This window comes from Carettochelys insculpta, chromosome 7 (genome assembly GCF_033958435.1).
Source record: "Carettochelys insculpta isolate YL-2023 chromosome 7, ASM3395843v1, whole genome shotgun sequence".
In the NCBI taxonomy this organism is placed as follows: domain Eukaryota; kingdom Metazoa; phylum Chordata; order Testudines; family Carettochelyidae; genus Carettochelys; species Carettochelys insculpta.
In genome coordinates this window covers 13,783,801-13,797,713 of record NC_134143.1, presented here as the reverse complement: position 1 = coordinate 13,797,713, position 13,913 = coordinate 13,783,801, and the positions used below count along the sequence as shown (strand labels likewise).

Genomic DNA, 13,913 nt, shown 5'->3' with positions numbered 1-13,913 from the left:
AAAAGAAGCTATTGTGGAAGATCTCTTCTTAAAGAGCTTCTTTCAAAAGAGTGCGTCCACACACACAAAAGCAGATCAAAAGATTGATCTTCTCTTTTGAACGAGAGCATCCACACTGCCCTTACTCTTTCAAAAGGACAGGTCAGAAATCTAAAATGAAGACTGTTCTTTCGAAAGAAGGGCCCTGTGGAGCATCTACATACATTTTCTTTTGAAAACAGCTTTGGAAAGGGGGCGCTGTTAGCCTGTGGCCGGGTAATGTGCGGTGGGGTACCAACTATGCACTTGTTATCATCTGAGTTTAAAACTGGGAGAGCAGGGAGCTTGTCGCTGCAAGCAGCCAAGACAGGCTGACGGATTCCCCTGGGTCGTAAGCAACCCAGTTTTTTTTTACTACTGGAGCAGGGAGCTGCTAGCACTCTCACCCACGGCCAGGCTGTAGTAACCAAACGGTTAAAGTTCTTTTGTTGTGTCGGCTGTGTTGTAGTGACGAAAGGGTTAACAGCAGTCAGGCTTAGATCTTAACTGGTTACAAGTTTATTAAGCTACAGTTATAAGCGTGTGGTTACAAAAGGCTATTGTCTACTTCTTATATGCTAGCAAAGTACAGGTGTTAACAAGTTACGTTACAATCCAATACAAAGATATCTGTTACCATCTAACACAGTGATATCTTGATACAACAACATCTAGTTACAGAGCTCTAATTCTTTAGCTGTGCACAAAAAGAAAGGAGACCTAGCATGGGTATATCTTACCCTCTCTGCGTCTCTCGATACCAGCGTAGCCAAGCCAGATCGGTCACTCAATTCCGCGGAAAGACAAATACGAGGTTGGGCGTCCCCAGTTGTGGACCTCGGGAGGCAATCACCTGACCCAACCAGCAGGTAGTTGGTGGAATGCACTCAGAGTTAGAGTTCTGCTGGGCCCACCTTTTATGCCCCTTTTAGGTTACGTATTCTCTTTCTTATTTAAGGTGCCAGATCACATTGGTCTGTCTTTTGTGACACCAGTTTGTTACAAGGGCAATTCTTACTTAATTTGCACTTGTAAGACAGGAGATAAGCAATTTGAGAGTACAGGACATTCTTTTTGCGGGGGCGGAGATTTCCCCTTCTGGGATGGTTGTGTGGTCATCAAATTTATCAATGCCAGCTGGGGTGATTTCCTGAGGGTCCCCCCTCCCTTGTTGACAGTTTGGCCTGTTAGCCCTCTATCTGTACTTTCTGTTTCTCAGGGTCACAATGAGCTAGCACATCTGGGCCTCAATGAGGGCATCAAAGACTGTGCTGTCAGCAGCTGTTTCCGTGCCCTGTGTGCTCCTCAGTGGGGGGGGGGGCAGTGAGCAAGCTGGCTTGTAAGGGGGAGACTTTGTCTGGCTACAGGCGCTTTTCCTGAAATGGGAAAGGAAGAGTGATTTAGAAAGGAGCACCACATTCTTTTGATTTACTTTCAAAAGTGAGCTTTTTGTGTGGAGAGGCATCATGGGCTCTTTCAAAAGACCCCTCACTTTTTTTGAAAAATCTTTCAAAAGAACTTACTAGTGTAGACAAAGCCATAGTGCTTATTTCAAAATGGTGCCTAATAGTTCAAAATAACTATTTTGAAATAGTTGCTGTTAAGACACAGGATAGCGCTTATTTTGAAAAGTTATTTTGAAATAGACACTCTTCATCCTGCAATGAGGTTTACCGATTTCAAAATAACACACCCACTATTACACGTTTATTTTGCAGTAGACCATGCATAGTGTAGACGACAGCAAAGTTATTTTGAAATAACAGCTGTTAATCTCAAAATAACTTGTCTGTAACCAAGTTAGGCTGTGGTGCCAAACTGGGGGGAGGAGAAGCTCCTTCAGATAGTTCCTTGTTCTTGCTATGGGCGTATGTAAGGCCAGTGGAACTCTCTAGCTGGACTCACTAGCTGCTCTGGGACTCTAACAATAGCACTCTGGGGAGGGGCCTCAAATGTGGACTGGATTCCTATGTACTAGGTAAGCAGCCATCAGTAGTCTTTCAGCTGAAAGACTGGTGTGACAGTGTACCTGTAAACTTTGCAGACTAGGGTTTGATACCCAGGTGTCGTGGCATAGGCCTTCAGCATCTTGAAGTTAACAAAAATTTTGGAGTTTGTGGAATAATAATGAACTCTGTAGCCAAAGGCAATATTGAAGCATTACAATGAATTGTTTTCTGGGAGGTGCACAAAGCTAATTAACTGTGGATTAATATGTATGTGGGTTGCAGATTGGTAGCCCTCCAGAGCGAAGTCCCCTGCTTTATGAAGCCAGTACATCATGGTCCTTAGAAGTGCGAGCTTCCTTACATCCACCAGACTGAGTCCTGTATTGGAGTAACTATTTGGTGCTTAGACTCTCAACTCAAACAGTCAACAATTGTGGCAAGTGTGGCATTTATTTGGGAGTATATATATAGCAGCTTGAAATTAGATTGAAGAGAACTAGTCGTCTGAGTTGCACTGCCACTGCGAAGATGAAAACAAAAAGCAGTCAAGTAGCACTTTAAAAACTAGCAAAATAGTTTATTAGGTGAGCTTTCGTGGGACAGACCCACTTCTTCAGACCATAGCCAGACCAGAACAGACTCAGTATTTAAGGCACAGAGAACCAAAAACAGTAAGCAAGTAAGTTGCTTACTGTTTTTGGTTCTCTGTGCCTTAAATACTGAGTCTGTTCTGGTCTGGCTATGGTCTGAAGAAGTGGGTCTGTCCCACGAAAGCTCACCTAATGAACTATTTTGCTAGTCTTTAAAGTGCTACTTGACTGCTTTTTGTTTTCATCTTCGCAGTGGCAGTGCAACTCAGACGACTAGTTCTCTTCAAAGTGCTACTTGACTGTGTTTTGTTTTGATAGTGTATAGACTAGCACGGCTTCCTCTCTGTTGCTAAGATGAAGTGTTTGTTTATTACTTATCATAAGTTGTATTTTATTGACAATCTAGCAGTCACTGCATATTCTATTTCCAGTGCCCTTGAACATTTAGCCCTGAGGCGTCTTCTTGATTTTTTGTGAATGATGTTGTTTCTTAAATAGTGCCTGCCAGAACCATTAAATAAGACTTTGTTTAGATTCTGTAGCCCAGCACTTACAGTAAACTCTTTCATATCTGGCAGCCCCAGAACCAGAAGTTTGCTGGATATTCAAATATTATGGATAATAGAGAGGTATACCTAGCAATGCATCACACTTAAGAAAAACAAGATTAGATATTAAGAAACAAACAAGAATATATGCAGAATACTTTATTTACCAACAGTACTACTATATACTGTAAACTTATCCTGTATTCGCTGTATTTATTGTATTTACTCTCACTACACTGTAGTTATGGAAAACTTAACTAAAATTTACTGATGGTTAAAATGCCAGTTATTTAAGAGTTCTGGATGATAGAATGCTGGACATGAAAGAGTTTACTGTACAATTATAAGAGATATGATTTGCCCTCCATTTCCCTGTTCTTAGTGGGGCAGACAGGACTTGCTTTCTTGGATATGAAGAAGATGGTGCATTATTACTGAGTCAGATTAATTAATATTGCTCAGTCAATAAGGAAACAGAAATTGTTTGTTGGAGTCAGTGCTATGATTTGGATTGGTGATTGTCTAAATCAAAATCATTTTCCAATAAAAGTGGAACGTTTAGTTCCATATTTACTGAGTACATTTTAATTGTTAAAAACAAAATACTTTTGCATGTCTCCCTTTAAAAAGGATTTGTCATAATAATATGAAAATTCAGATGCCACTTGTCTTTCAAATGTATCTTGTGTGTATCTACTTGTTCAAACATTATTGGATTTTTGTCAATGTGAACTTCCTAGGTTTGGCAAGCTTCCAGGCAGTGTAGTGGAATTGTCATTTGAGGTATCTAATTTTTTTTTAAATAGGCATTATGTGTATTTAATGATGGAGGATACATAACAGCATAAAGCAAGGGGTGGAATAAAGGTTTTATTGGTGTATGTTAAAGGTAGCCGCATTAGTAGCAAAGCCATGAACAGGTTACCTAATGAATCCTAAACTATCACATCACCTGTATTCTGTATTCCATATCCCACATAATTTACAGGAAAAAGAGTTGTAAAAAATCTTTCAGAAAACATGTTTGTATTGATCTTGTTTGTGTCCCTTTGCCTATAAAGCTATGGTCCTTGGTACAATCAGTCCAAAAATATAAGGCTCAGGGAGAGAGAATGGTGTATGTTTTGAAAAATTATCTTTGAAAAAAAAATGAATTACAAAATATCTGCTATTTCACAACCCATTTGTATGGAATATAAAGACCTTGGGATTTTAAAAGGGGGATTCAGAGAGTCTTCAGTGGTCATGCATCCCTTTCTAGCCTTCATGGTTTGTAAGATATTGGGCCTTAACCTTGGGCTAGTGACAGATTTCATTGTTGCCTGTCCTGTACCCACAGTATTCAATGAAATGGCACACCTATGTGAAAAAAATGGAGTGAAATATCAGTCTAACACCCCTTATCTGCTGGGATGTTGGAAAGAGGAATCAGTTATATATAGCTGCCTGAAGGTTTGGAATGTTAGAAGCAGTTCTAGTAGAGATGGGCAAATTAGAAGAAAGTGGACTGGTAAGATGATCAAAGGTGCATGGTAAAAGCCAGTGGTCATATAGCTCTACAATTTATTACATGGAGTTCCCCATCACACATGTAATATAAATCATATGCAATCTAATCTGTCATCCCTATTGATTACTTGCAATGAGTTTGAGACATTTTTACTGGAAAGCTGCAGGATAGGTCTGAGAAAGCAACACTATGACTTGAATATCTTTCAGTGAGGGGAGCCTGTCCTTTAAAATTAATGAATCCACTTCAGCAAAGATGAGGATACAGGAGCCATTTGCAAATTGCATTTCCCTGAGGTGGAAGTCAGTCTCTCTCTCTTCTCCCTCCCACTACAAATGAAATATATTGTTTGAAAATGCAAAGAGGGTTATTTTTTTTAAACAAATGACAGCCAAAAATAAATTGAACGATGTTTTACATATTATTTTCTCTTTCAAGTGTGAAAGAATAAATGTTTCCATCATACACTGTTAAGTGATTGCATTTTTCTTTTTGCTCTTTTGCAGGTTGTCTTAGTCTTTGCTCTTAGTATTGGTGCTCTTGTAATATACTTCATAGATTCATCAAAGTGAGTATTCTAATATGTTTCCCCTCTATTCCTAAAGCAATTACATGCTTTTAAATTGTTCCATTCATCTACTTCAACTCAAAGCTTTTGTACTCCTCACCTGAATGCAAATAACTTTATAATAGTGCATAGTCTTCCAGACTCTCTTTAGGGATGAGGGAAAGATCATTTGTAAACTGCATAAGTCCTGGTTACAGGTGGTGCTAGAGAAGGTGATGACAGAAAAGAACACTTTTCCTAGTTTAGAGTGTTCATACTGCAGAAGCGTTTTATTCTTTTGGTTAAGTTGACACTTTATTCTTAGATGAAAATAGAATAGAGAATGTAGGGAAGGGAAATGCACTTCAGAAAACAGAGACGTACAGGACAATGTGCCTATCTAAGGAGACTTTCAGGAACTCATTTGAAAACACGTTTCAAGACTGTATATCGTACATATCATAGTTGTATCTAGCATTGTTACTTGTTTGGATAACCAAGTCATAAGTTTGATGGGCTTGTCCCAGGGCATTCAAGCTAGATATGAGAAACATTTCAAATTTTGGGGGCAGGGGAAGTGAGTAAAATATATGTGATGATGTTTCATTGGGGAAAAGTCACATTTTCATCATGACAGGGCATCATCATGATATATCAATTCAAATGCATTACTCATGCTATTTTGACATAGATCTGCTTGTAGTAAGGACAACATAACTTGGATGCTGGTGTAAGATTACCTAGTTCTTGCAAACCAGAGGCTTGGTCAGAAGGTAATTGCAAAGGAGTTAATAGAATGTTGTTCATCAGACTTCCATTAGGGAAGGTAATTCACCAGGGCATCAGTGGCCTTTAAGTTACTAAGACTGTGCATACAGTTTACCAAATAACTTTGGGCTTGTTTTTGCTGGAACAGTTAGCACACCCAGGTTAGTCCACCTGAACTAGCTTAGCAAAAGTTAGAGCGATCACATGGTGGAATAATACTTCAGCTACACAGAGTGAGTGGATGAACAGCATGGCCTGATTGGATTATTAGTTGAGGAGGAGTTGTAATTCAAGCTGCAGCATCCTCAGTGCATCAGCAGTCCTTGAACTTGAGATTTCATACACCCATGACTTGACCCCCCCACCATTCTGTAGACAGACAGGAATCAGGGTAAGGACAACACTTAAGTGGTACCTAGAGCTAACAATGCAGTGAAGACAAGCCCTAGGACTTTTGACAGTGCAACTAGAGGGTATTTTTATAAGCTTCTCGTCATAACTATTTTTTTTTCTCATTGTGTCGCCTTGTAAGATGTGTCTGGTCTAAAAATAAAAGTGAAGAATCCTTGCATAGACAAACTTTACTGAAAATCCCTCACGGTACTTAGATGCAATATAGAATGCTCCACTGAAAGGGTCAAATACATGACAATGACATGGAAAGATGAAAGTTTTACTCCTAGTTTTTGTTTTTTTTTTAAATCTCAGCCCAATTAAATTCTGACTGTGGTGGCAGGGTCCCCTCACTCTGGAGTTTTATCTGTGTTGTGAAGCAGTATGGCAGTACAGTATTTCCCGAGTCTTTTCTACTGAGTGAATGCCAGGCAGTGGACCTCTATAAGTCTGTTTCTTTCTTTCTTTCTTTCTTTTCTTTTTTCCTTCCAGCTGAAAGAAGCTAACTTAAGGGGGAGATTTGCTGAGGGTGTTTGGGCATATATAGGTCATCTAATCTGTGTAATATTACAGTTTTATTGCTATTTCTCACCTACTGGGGATAACAGATCAATTGAGCTGCAAGTTGTCCTATCAATTTATTCAGCTAACGTTAAACTTAGAATAGCAGTTTCCAGCAACTTCAGACCAACCGGCTTTCTAGTAGGGCATTAGTTTTAGAGAGTTCCTTCTTTCTCTTACTGAGAAAGTCCTCTTTACTAGATCTACTACAGGTTGTACCTCCATTGTCTGGCACTCTCGGGACCTGAGTGGTGCAGAATTAGGGGATTTGCCAGACTAGATGAGGTCAGGCTGGCTGCCTGGAGGGGAGACCCTGTCCTGGAGGCTCCCCCGCTGAGCTGCTAGGCTCCTCCCCATCCCGCAGTGTTCCCTGAAGTGCCCCAGCCAGCCCCCAGCCACAAGGCTGCTGGGGTCCCTGAGGCTGATGCTGCCATCAGGGATCTGTGACCCAACCAGCTCTCAGCCATGGGGTTGCTGGCTGAAGCTGTTCTCTGGTCTAGCAACATTCACTGCATTGCTGGACAAGAGAGTTTGAACCTGTAGCTTAATTCACATCCAGAAGCTTCACAGTCAGCTCCCTGTAATGAAAAGTTCTGAATCAATTTGTTGCATTAAGAAGCTGCTATGATATCCATTACATATGAAGTGAAACATCAGTTTAAGACCCCTAAATGCAGGCCTCCAGTACTGTGTGTAAGGCCAACAGACCCAGGGATAGAACCTGTGAGCATAGGGGCTAAAGCCCTGTACTCTAACACATGCGCTGAAGGCCAGCGGGCTCTCAGCAGAGGCTTCACTCATCTCAGATGAGGTCTCAGTGCCTCTGGGTATTACATGCTTCCCTGGGCTGAGGAAGCGCATCCCAAGTTTCTGAGGCCTTCCAGCAGTTCTTCCCGGCCAATATACCAGCTGGTACGCTGAGAGACCCAGGTTGCTGGCCCCAGGGATAGAACCTGCAAGCATAGTGTCTAAAGCCCTGCACACCACCCTGTGAGCTAAAGGCCAGCTGCCTCTCAGTGGAGGCTGTAGAGCAGAGACTTCACTCACCCCAGATGAGGTCTCTGTGCCTCTGGGTACTACATGTGTATAATGAAACCCTATTTAAACTGTGGATACTCTGCTTCTCTTAAAACAATGAAAAGCACCAATGAAATGTAGTGCTTTTGAACCAATAATCAATATAAAAAAATCAAGGGATACTGTAAAGGCTACATACATGTAACAATGCTACTCAAAAAAGCAATCAAAATGGGACTTCCCTGTTAATTCTTCAGGACTAATCTTTGTATTGTGTATATTACACTTCAGCCTCTTTGAATAATGACCAGTCTCATCAATGAGCAGCTAACTGCAGTTGCAAACTTGTAATAAAATATGGTGCAAAACACACTGTGAACCATGCTGTGCCTTTCCACTGCCGTAAACCTTTTGGCCCCAGGAAAACACCTTTTTTTCAGGTTCATTTCCTGGTTGACAAATGACTCAGCAAGTACTCAGGTTACTACTGCAGCAAATGCTGTAACTAACTGTTGCAGAAGGCTGGCTAAATTTGTCAATTAATATCCTAAAATGAGGACAAGTAAAACTCATGCTTCAGGGTGTAAATCACAGGAAGTTATGACACTTCCCAGGCTTTGAGGCATCTTACTACCATCCACCTTTAACATGAAGAAGTCTTGTCTTCGAGTGCCATAGGTCAACTCCACGCCTCCAGCAGGCACTGGTAACACAAACACTACTATCTGAGGCCTCAGAGTTCCTGCTGTCACTGTACAGATTAGCAGTTGGCACACTCGCGAGCCCTGGCACCCTCCTTAGACTGTCCAGCCTCAGATCCACTGGAACAGCACAATACTCACAGATTGCAGCATCTGAAAGAATACTACACCACAGTTTACCCATTCATCCTCAGACCATTGCTCCAGTAAGCACACAGCCCTTACCTAAGCTTTTAGTGACATCAAGCAAGTTTATTGAACTGAGCAGAAATTTAAATCTTGGCCAGTAGATCTGTTGAAAACAAGTGATTTTATTTTGTATGTAACCATCCTGCCTTGTAGGGCACTGTTGCCCCCAAATTCTTGCAGTGCTTTACAGTTAGAGCCATACACAGATAAAAAAAAGGTTGGACCTGCCTCCATGCACAATCTGCAGATGTGGTCAGTAGCTATAAAGTGGATATCCACAGATTTGCAGTGCTCTGTTCATGGCCAGCTGTGACCCTCTTCCTGAGGCCTGCATGCTGTCACACATGAAGCATCCAGAGTGTTGCTTTGTACTCCAAGATAGCCCAGACTGATCCTTCTCTTCATCCAGCGTTTGTTTTATTACTGTGAATTTATTCGTGTATAAATTTTGCAATCTCTCGGTATGCAGATACATGCCTATCTCCTTGTCTAACCGCTTGTGAATTCTATGTCTCACTGTACATGCCTGTTACCTCCTGCCTGAAAGGAACATTGCTTAGGTATGTCACCTCTTGGTGACTTCCTTAACTCCAAGACCCCGAGAACATAATTTTCAGTATAACTCACAAAATATAACATAACTCACAAAATATTATCCATACTTTTCTCAATGGGTATGTCAACCAGTGGGCTACGGGCTTCTGGTAGAGATTTTGTATGTCACCCTTCAGTGAACTAGTATGCAGATATTCAACCCAGAGCATCCCTATAAAGACTTCTGTGCCCTAAGTTGTTGGCACGAAGGTATTTCTGGGGCACGCAAGGTTATATTGGATGGTTTAAAACAATGCAAGTTGTCTGGGTGTTAGATAAGATGGTTGGATTCTCCACTGTCAGATTCTTTTGATTTATTTAAATTTTATGTGCGCCTGTGGCCCTAGCCTAAAGTGTTTTCTTTTAAAGATATAAATGCAACTCCAGTAAGAGTCCAGACAGTTGGCACCATTAAGGAATCACTGCTGAAAAAATATCTTTAGTAAAACCAGTGAACACCCAAATCAACTGAAGCAATAGGCAAACCAAGCATCTCTTTCCTACATCATCTCCTAGAGCTGTGACTGATGCAGGTTTTGATGAACTGTCATGAGCAGTGAGGCCCACCGACAGTGGAAGGAGAAGGAGGGCAAATGCACAGGGGCCCAGTGTTTCAAAGAGGCCTGGAGCTGCAGCAACCACCGATGCTTAAGTAATGAGTAGCCAGAGAAATCCTTTTCCAAATGGCACTTTCTCACTGCAGACCTGCAGCTGGGCATATTATAAAAGTAACTATTACTCTGTACAGGTTGAACCTCTGTACTCTGGCACCCTCAGGACCTGAATGGTGCTAGACAAGAGAATTTTCTGGACCAAGGGAGGTCATATTGCCTAGCAACATTACCAGCACTTCCACGGCTTACTGGGCTCTTAGATGACATTCAGGGATAAAGTACAGCTAAATAACAGCATTGAACACTGAGAGCCAGAACAGGTGGCTGGAAACAAACTTCATGGGACCACAGGAATCATGGCCACACCCAGGATAAGTGGTCATCTGGCTGAGTCAAATCAAGCCAGATTACAGGGTTCACCAGAGAGCATTCTGAATTAAACAGGTTCAGGTTGTAGTAAAAAGTACTTGCGTTAGAATGTCATATTTCATACTGCACCAGGGGAGTGAGCTTGAGTCTATTCTGGTATGAACTTTATTGATTACTTATGTCCCCTTAAACTTCAGTCGGGTGAATTGCAGTATTCCAATCAGGAAAAACTGGGATGGGAGAATGTTGTAAGAGCTGTGTTAGAAAGGAGTGCTTGAGATCTCCTGGCCTGCCAGCTAGGACTATGACCCTTTGCTGCTTTTTGGTCAGAAGTAGTGGATTCAACAAGCTTCAAGCCATTTGGTGAAAAGCGGTCACACCTAGATGTCTGGTCCCTGTGCTTTCCTTTGATGAGAAGTACAACCATCTTCTAATGCTGACCCACAGGTCAATGAACTTTCATTCAGACCACTGTTTCTGTTAGACACAGAATGAGAAACAAGACTATATGGAATCTGACTTCCCTCAGCTGGAGGTGAAGAGCTGACAATTACCAATATGTCAGTGACACAGTGGCTCAGGGAAATCTAGTCACTGTTAGACTTGGTTTTACAACCACATGCCAGAATGTCATGTGACTCTTCATGGGTGGTGGCATCTTAAGAAGCAAGAGCGGTATGACCCTCTTGAACCTCTAAGAGGGGAAGAAGTGAACCTATGGAAGGGCCAGTCTTTTCATCCCTGCCACATCCTGTGTCAGTTATAAGTGCTCATAGAGCTAAGAAAATGAGCATGAACATGTTAGCCATTGTCAGTCACCCTTTCTGGAAATCATGATGTTGGGAAAGCAGGTTTCCTGCAGAGTGAATAGTGATAACTAGCTTGAAGGGTCACAACTGGAACTGCACCATGCTGTTGTGATATGCCTGGTGTTTGTGTTGAGCTCAGTTGTAGATTCCCTTTTCTGAGCAGATCATAGTGGTTGCATTAACTCTATAGAGGATCACAGGTCACTTCATGCTTACAAGAAGTGGGTGGAACGTTATTTTTTCCTTTACTCGATGCTGCCTCTCTACATGTGCTGATTGTCCCACAAAACTGTTGTGTATACCGCAGAATGACATTCTTCTTTGCAATGACTGTATGGAACTCCTAGTAATGAATGCTTGTGAAAAAGGGTAGAATTTGGTTCACTAACTGAGAAAGTGGTGAACAGGAAAATGGCGTGACTGCCTTGGGATCTTTACTAATTAGGTCTAGTCTCACCCAAAAGTTCCTATGTTACATGATCATGGTTCCACACACTTCTCTAAGTTGCTGAATTGTATCAGTAAGAGGCAGTTATTCAGAGAGCTTTTAAATACTCTACACTCAGTTTAAATGTGTAATCAAAAGAATGCAACATTTTAACTTATAAAAATAAGCTGAGTTATATTCTGTCTCTTTGGGTGCGTCTACACTTGCATGCAAATGAGGTAAATTGAGAATGCAAATGAGGTATACATTTGCGTATTGGACACCTCATTTGCATATTCTACATTTGAAAGTGCTTCTCTCAAAAGGAGAAAGCCATGTAGATGCTGTTCTTTTGAAAGTAAACCCGTCTTTGAAAGAATCCTTCTTCCCTTTATTTAATGGGCAGAAGGATTCTTTCGAAGATGGGGTTTACTTTCAAATTTAATTTCAGAAGAGCTTCTTTTAGAAGAAGAAAGCCAGTGTAGACACTGCTCTTTTGAAAGTAAACCCCATCTTCGAAAAAATCCTTCTGCCCATTAAATAAAGGGAGGAAGGATTCTTTCAAAGACAGGTTTACTTTCAAAAGAACAGCGTCTACACTGGCTTTCTTCTTCTAAAAGAAGATCTTTTGAAATTAGAATATGCAAATGAGGTGCCAGATATGCAACTTTATACCTACTTTGCATGTTTGATTTGCCTCATTTGCATGCCTCTTTTGAAAGAGGAATGCAAGTGTAGACGGACCCTTCATGTTGTATTTTTAATTTGTTTAAAACCAGAGCTTTACATTGCAAAGGAAAAGTGGTCAAATACAATCTGCTTTAGTGTAAAATAAGTTAATGTGTTCTAATACTGATTCTTTTCCCATTCATTTCTCTTTAAAAATGTGCTTAGTTCTTCCAGGTAAGATATTAATGAAATCACCCTTACTATTAGGTGAACATATAGGCTCTCTTTCCCTTTCCCTTTGCTGGCTCTGTAGATTCTGCTGAACATACCATAATAGAATAGAGAGTGACTCATGCCAAACATTTGGCAGTTTTGTGTTTAGTTCATGCTTTTTTTGTGGGTAGTTTACCCCCAGTAGTCTGTATTTGTTCTTCAAATAGTACTACAGGTAGACATTATGTTACAAGTTATTTTCAATGCTTTCGTATGCAGTGTAGCATGTTCCGTGGTTTGTCGTTCTCCATATTTAATTTTCTCATTCAATATTTCATTGCTCACTTTCCTTCCCTGCCTTCACATACCCAACCTTTACTAATTACAGGAAGTGTACTACCAACAGTGTACAGTAGATGTTAAAATCACCACCCTGTTTAACGACCAAGCTTCCACAAAGGAGAAAATAGCATATTAGTGCCAAACAACAAAAATTATTGTTGAAGACCCTTTTGACCTCCATGGATTTTGTAATTTATGGGTGCTCTTGATTTCTCCTTCTTGCAATCAGAGTGGAAGAAAGGCAGTTGATATGAGTTAAAACCCTTTATCTTTTATCCTGTGTCTGTCTTCGCTCAGTACGTGAATCAATCCATGCATACAGTGCATCCCAGGGCTGCTATTTGATATATAGGCATGGCATCTTACTGGCATAGATCAATGCTTCTCCAAGGAGCTTACATTCTAGGGTGTTCCTGCAGCCATTTTTTCATGAGGGCAACCTTTACAATGGAATCCCCTTGCACCAAGATCAGGTCCCCGATTAGACATTGAAAGTATGGCAGGAACAAAATAGGACAGAGGATACAACAGACAAGCCAGTGAATTTGTTTTCTGTGTTCTGTAGACACATTATGGTGGTTTATTTTTATGTTCTTTTTTAAAATTAAAAAACAATATTGCCAGTTTTGCTGAATGGCTATGTTTTCATGTTATCATCATCTACTTCCTTAATTAGCGTTACATATAAAAATGTCATTGGCACTGAGGATAAAACAGCTGGATCTAAGAAGAGCAATATGATGAATAATGGTGTGTGTATTTATATATATGTAACCACAGAGACACTAAGACCACTGGCTATAAAGAGTGAAATTTTACAGCGTTGGCTGAGAGCCAGCTTGCTTTTAGAGCACAGAGCTTTAGACCGTAAGGTCATAGGATCACTACCTCCTACCTACAGCTCGGGTGCTTTGGCATTGCATGTGTGTATATATAAGAATGGCCATACTGGGTCAGACCAAAGGTCCATCCAGCCCAGCATCCCATCTGCCGACGGTGTCCAATGCCAGGTGCCCCAGAGAAGGAGGACAGAAGACAATGATCAAGTGATTTATCTCCTGCCATCCATCTCCTGCCCTTGTTCT

General features: G+C 41.0%; 1 protein-coding gene across 2 annotated transcripts in view; it reads left to right on the top strand.

Moving 5' to 3' along the window:
- KCNMA1 (potassium calcium-activated channel subfamily M alpha 1) overlaps positions 1 to 13,913 on the top strand; it is an 863,058-nt gene that overhangs the window by 435,297 nt on the left and 413,848 nt on the right. For both annotated transcript variants that reach the window (XM_075000037.1, XM_075000036.1), the window contains exon 3: positions 5,122 to 5,183. In XM_075000037.1, the coding sequence (XP_074856138.1) occupies positions 5,122 to 5,183 (62 nt within the window). The remainder of the gene's footprint in view (positions 1 to 5,121; positions 5,184 to 13,913) is intronic.